A 5,574-nucleotide genomic window follows, 5' to 3' on the forward strand; every position below is an offset into this window, starting at 1 on the left:
CTCGGATCACATAGGTTGAGTTACCTTCATGGCAACTTAAGTGGGTCTCATACCCACCTCCCTCAGTTTTTCTCAATTTTATTTTTTATAAATCCTGAAAATGTATACCCTAATTCAGATATTTCAGTTTTACGCCTCTATCGTCCACGTGTGGACAGAAGAGGAACCCTTCGTTCTTTCGTAGGCTGGATCACCTCATCCAACGCGTGGTCGAAGATACCCTCCCCGGTCGCCTGTGGGCCGAAGAGCGGTCTTTGCTAGGCAGTGGGCCAAAGAGATGACCTTCAGCTGCATCGAGACCGAAGAAGCGGTCTTTGTTCAACACATGAACAAAGAAATTGGGATATGTCACGACCGTCTTCTTCCCCCCGACGCTTGCTCATTTCTCTATCTCTCTCTTTCCTTCGCGGTTTTTTGCTGGATTCGCCTCCATTTCGCGACTCAAGATTCTTGCTGCGAGCATCAATTGGTTTCACTCAAGTATGATGTTGTAGGTAGTGTTGGAGGATGCCTTTCAGGCTGGTTCCATTTTAGGTTGAATTTGCTGATTTGAGTTAAACCGTGTTTGTATTCGTCCGGTCAATCACTTATTAGACTGCTGGCGAGCTCCTTCATGACTACGTTTGCTGTGGTTTCATTCAACAAAATGGGTGGATTTCAGAAAGAAAGAAAGAAAGAAAGAAAAGGAGCTACGAGGCTGCCATGTGGACCCAAAATGAGGTGGCAGCCCACAAAACAATCTCACTCGCCAAACTGCTGGTAGTTCTCCTCTCTGTTCCCGACTTCCCTCCCTCCCTTCGCCCCACTTCCCCTCCCAGATCCGATCCGCCCCGCCGGTCGCCGGCCGGAGCACCGCCATGGCGCTCAGCCTCCGCAAGAAGCAGCTCGGTAAGCTCCAAAGCGTCCCGCGGCGCTCCCCCCAGTCCCATCACCGCTGGCAGCTGTCCCCTGATTGACAACTGTGTTGCGTGTCTGATCCAGATTTGATCACGCGGATGCTCCACCTGAACCAGCAGCAGCCGTCGCCGGACGGCGGCGGCGGGGAGGGCGACGAGGAGGCGTACAAGATCCTGGTGATGGACGGGCCCTGCATCTCGCTCCTCTCGCCGGTGCTCCGCGTCGGCGACCTCCGCAAGCACGGCGTCACCCTCCACCTCAACATCGACAAGGCGCGCCAGCAGGTCGCCGACGCGCCCGCGGTCTACCTCGTCCGCCCCACGCCCGCCAACGCCGACCGCATCGCCGCCGACGCCGCCGCGGGGCTCTACGCCTCCTTCCACGTCAACTTCTCCACCTCCGTCCCGCGGCCCGTCCTCGACCGCCTCGCCGCCGCCACCGCCGCGTCCCGCTCCGCGCACCGCGTCGCCCGCGTCGCCGACCAGTACCTCGACTTCGTCTGCCTCGAGGACGGCCTCTTCTCCCTCGCCCAGCCGCGCGCCTACGTCGCCCTCAACGACCCGGCCGCCGCCGATTCCGACATCACCTCACTCGTCGAGGCAGTCGCGCTCGGCCTCTTCTGCGTCGTCGCCACGCTCGGCGCCGTGCCCATCATCAGGTGCGCCCGCGGCGGGCCGGCCGAGATGGTGGCCGCCGCGCTGGACGCCCGCCTTCGAGATCACCTCCTAGCCAAGCCAAACCTGTTCACGGAGGCTGCATCCAGTGCCGCCTCGTCGTTCCAGCGCCCGGTCCTCTGCCTGTTTGACAGGAATTTCGAGCTGTCGGTGGGGATACAGCACGATTGGAGCTACCGCCCGTTGGTCCACGACGTGCTGAGCTTCAAGCTCAACAAGCTGAAGTTGCCGACAGAGAAGTATGATCTCGATGACTCTGACCCATTTTGGGTGGCAAACAGCTGGTCGCCGTTTCCGAAAGTGGCCGAGGAGATAGAAGCGCAGCTCGCCAAGTACAAGCAGGATGTGGACGAGGTGAACCAGCGCACCGGTGGCGGTAGGGATGGGGTTGAGTTTGATGGAACAGATCTCATTGGCAACACCAAGCACCTCATGAATGCGGTGAACTCGCTCCCGGAGCTGACCGAACGGAAGAAGATGATCGATAAACACACGAATATTGCAACTGCGCTGCTTGGGCACATCAAGGAGAGGTCTCTGGATGGATACTATGAGTGTGAGAATGACATGCTCGTGAATGGTACTGTGGATCGGAACATGCTGCTGAGTCTACTCAGAGGGAAGGGCACCAAGGAGGACAAGCTCCGTCTGGCCGTTACCTACCTGCTATCATTTGAGGCACCACTGGCATCTGAACTTGAGCAGGTTGAGGCTGCGCTGCGGGAGTCAGAAGTAGACATGTCTGCGTTCCAGTATGTGAAGAGGATAAAGTCGTTGAACACTCAATTTGCTGCTGCATCAAGCACGGCAAGCAGGAGCAACATTGTTGACTGGGCAGAGAAGCTTTACGGACAGTCCATTAGTGCCGTGACAGCAGGCGTGAAGAATCTCTTGTCGGATGGGAGGCAGCTGGCTCTTACTAGGACTGTCGAAGCCCTCATGGAAGGGAAACCAAACCCAGAGGTGGACAACTACCTACTGTTCGATCCACGGGCCCCTAGATCAGGAACTGGTGGGCAGTTTAGAGGACCCTTCAGAGAAGCCATTGTTTTCATGATTGGTGGTGGAAATTACATCGAGTATAGGAGCTTAGTTGAGCTAGGGCAGCGCTCACAGCCTTCAAAGCATGTCATATATGGAGCAACGGAGATTCTCAATGGGGTGGAATTTATTCAGCAGCTCGCAGAACTGGGACAGAAAGCGGGATTAGGTGGTGGCGGCAGCAGCAACCTACCGCCGCAGTAAATACGCTCTTACCAGATGTTTTGATGCTAAGGTGGGATTGTTGAAGCTTCACAGGTTGCAGTAAATAGTCTCTTGCCGACACTTGATGCTACTAAGGAGTGATCCAGGCTGCATAGACTAATGTGTAATGGTATCAAATTTCCCTGTTGTCGGTTTTATGGCGCTGCTTTGAATGAATTATCAATACAAAGATTTCTTGCCAGAGTTCAACTGTTCCAGAAGTCCAATATGTTGAAATGTCCATGTATGCTCGTTTCTTTTTGTTTCTTTTTTTTTCTTTTGGCCCCTTTTGAGAAATGTTAGTGGAATCTTGTTTGAACACCCCTACAATCAATTCATGGAATCTTAGAACACCTTTTCTGATTTTTTTTGAGAAATTGAGTTTGTTAGTGTTTCTTATGAATATCAGTCAAATGTTCCTTCTGAGACAATATGCATGGTTCACCACTCTGGGGATTTCTGTGTGCCTGTGGCAATAATAATAACATATAGGCCTTCAGTGCTAACCAAGCAGAAGCGCATATTACTGAAAGCATGCAGCAATGAATTAGTTGCACCTGAATAGAAAGGCATTAACAGCTGTATGTTTCAGGTGAGTTGTGATGTGTGCAGCACAATATATCTTGTTCTGTGGAGTCAAGGGATTAGTATGCAATGCCACATTTTGTGAGGATGCATATTTGCTGCATATTTTTAGCTTTGTTTCCAGAACTCTATTACGCTGATTTGACATATATTTCAGGAGAAAATGCTAGAAAGACCATATTATTTTGTGCACAATCTCTGGAATTCAATTCATGGTAGTAAATGAGGGACTATGAGAAATCCTCACTACGGGGATATCTAACTGAAGCACTACATAGTGCCCGTTCGGAGCCCCTCCGCTCCACAACTCTGCCACGGAGCGGAGCGGGCTGCAGTTCAAATTTCCAGAGCGGTGGAATAGGTGCTCCTGCTCCGCCAGATTCGTGGAGCTGGTGGATTACCAAACAGGCCCATAATATACGGGCTGTTTCAGTTGTAATTGTGACTGCAAATTGTATGGAAACACATGAATTAGTTATGTTCTCTGAATGACAATATTACTGAAAGAGCATGATCCTTCCTAGTGCTGTTGGCTGATACACCATGCAAACTTCTTTTGGTTTTGATCGCGGATGGTTCTCATGTGGTTGCTGATACACCATATGCTGAAGTGGTGGAAGTCATGAAAATGTGCATGCCCTCTGGTGTCATTCACTTTGTCATGTCTGAGGGTCAGGCCATGCAGGTTCGTTTCTTCGCTCCCCCCTTGGTTGTATGTTAACATCGCTAAATGTACATTCTGGCTAGAGCAATTTATGCTTGTATTGTAATATGCGTGCATCTTTCAAATATGAGTTGAAATGGCTGTCTTTGTGCAGGCGAGTGGCCTGATAGCAAGGTGGGATCTTGTTGACCCATCTACAGTAGGTTTCTGTTCTTTCAATAAGCATTTTCTGGTTCTAATCGTAGGGTACTAGTGCACATATTACACATTGATGGTCCATGGTTAGCAGAAAAAAATTTAGGTACCCGCAGAAGCTGACTCACGCAGGTTATTTAAAAATGAACTTTTATGGCTTAAACGTTTGAAATCCCCACTGTGTGAAATCATACATTTGCGCTGCTGCAAAATGCATTACATTGATTGTGTGTTTTTTCTATGTTATCTTTCCTCTTTGGTCCTTCTAAAATATATGACCTTTTATGCCTGACCTCAGTCAGAGCTGAGAGAAACGAGCCCTAGATGCAATACTCTGTTATTTAGGCAGCACATTTCTTTTCTTCCTTGGAGAACTATAAATGGTAAATGCGGTGCACAAATATCTGCTGGCAGATTACTTCATATTCTTGGGGCATTGTTAACTGTTGCTTGTGGACTCGTTCTGGATGTACCAATGTCCACAATAATTGTCATCTACAAGACTACAAGTGCCCTGTGATGCTTTTCAAATGGTGGAAACGACTGATCAAGGATTTGATTGGGAGAGAAGTACTGAAGTAGTACTTTTTTAAAGTGTGCCATTTGTAGGTCTTGCTATTCTTCTCTGGCCATTTGCGGTACTAGGGGTCTGTCCTTGCATGCATCCATACTCTACAGCATTCCTTTAGGCACGTATGGTGCAGTTGTTGCTTACCAGGTATGGCAGATTGTACTTCCACCACAAATTATCATCTAGTGACAACTATTAGGCGATATATCTCTTTTCTTGTCGAAGTCACAAAGCTTGCTCGTGTTGATTTATCAGGAATCCTATGTAGTCACCAGACTCTTACTATGATGTCTCATCTGTGTCCATCCTTGATGAGTACACGAATGATGTATGTGCTTGGCATGGCATCGGGATCTTGCTTTGCAAGGTATAACCATAAACAATATCGCATGCCTTTGGATCAGATCCTAGATAACTTAGGGTTTCTGGTTCTGATGTTTGAACTCTCTTAGGTTGAAATGTCGGGAAAAATGAAAGTTGTTCACCTATCTAAGCCGGGCTAATTCGACAAGGAGAAGTAAAAAGGCAAAAAAACCTCTAGCACGTGTTACATCATTTAAGAACGACATGGATGAGTTCAACCAATTCACTGTTATCTTTTCTTCATTGATAACCTAGAATGCTTTCATATTCTTGTGGCAAATTTCACTTTTGTGCAGTCCAGCAGGAACAACAAATACAAATGTTGAGAATAGGTTATTCGGTTTTCGTAATGTCACCGTGCACTGCTATCTGTTCCTTGA

At 48.9% G+C, this 5,574-nt stretch overlaps 1 protein-coding gene across 1 annotated transcript; it reads left to right on the forward strand.

Moving 5' to 3' along the window:
* The first annotated feature begins 739 nt into the window (after positions 1-739).
* On the forward strand, positions 740-3,247 carry LOC119298972 (SEC1 family transport protein SLY1-like). Its single transcript, XM_037576282.1, has 2 exons — positions 740-888; positions 982-3,247. Exons 1-2 carry the CDS (start codon positions 858-860, stop codon positions 2,814-2,816), a joined length of 1,866 nt encoding a protein of 621 aa, XP_037432179.1. The 5' UTR covers positions 740-857; the 3' UTR covers positions 2,817-3,247.
* The last annotated feature ends 2,327 nt before the right edge of the window (positions 3,248-5,574 follow it).

This window comes from Triticum dicoccoides, chromosome 5A (genome assembly GCF_002162155.2).
Source record: "Triticum dicoccoides isolate Atlit2015 ecotype Zavitan chromosome 5A, WEW_v2.0, whole genome shotgun sequence".
Classification (NCBI taxonomy): Eukaryota; Viridiplantae; Streptophyta; class Magnoliopsida; order Poales; family Poaceae; genus Triticum; species Triticum dicoccoides.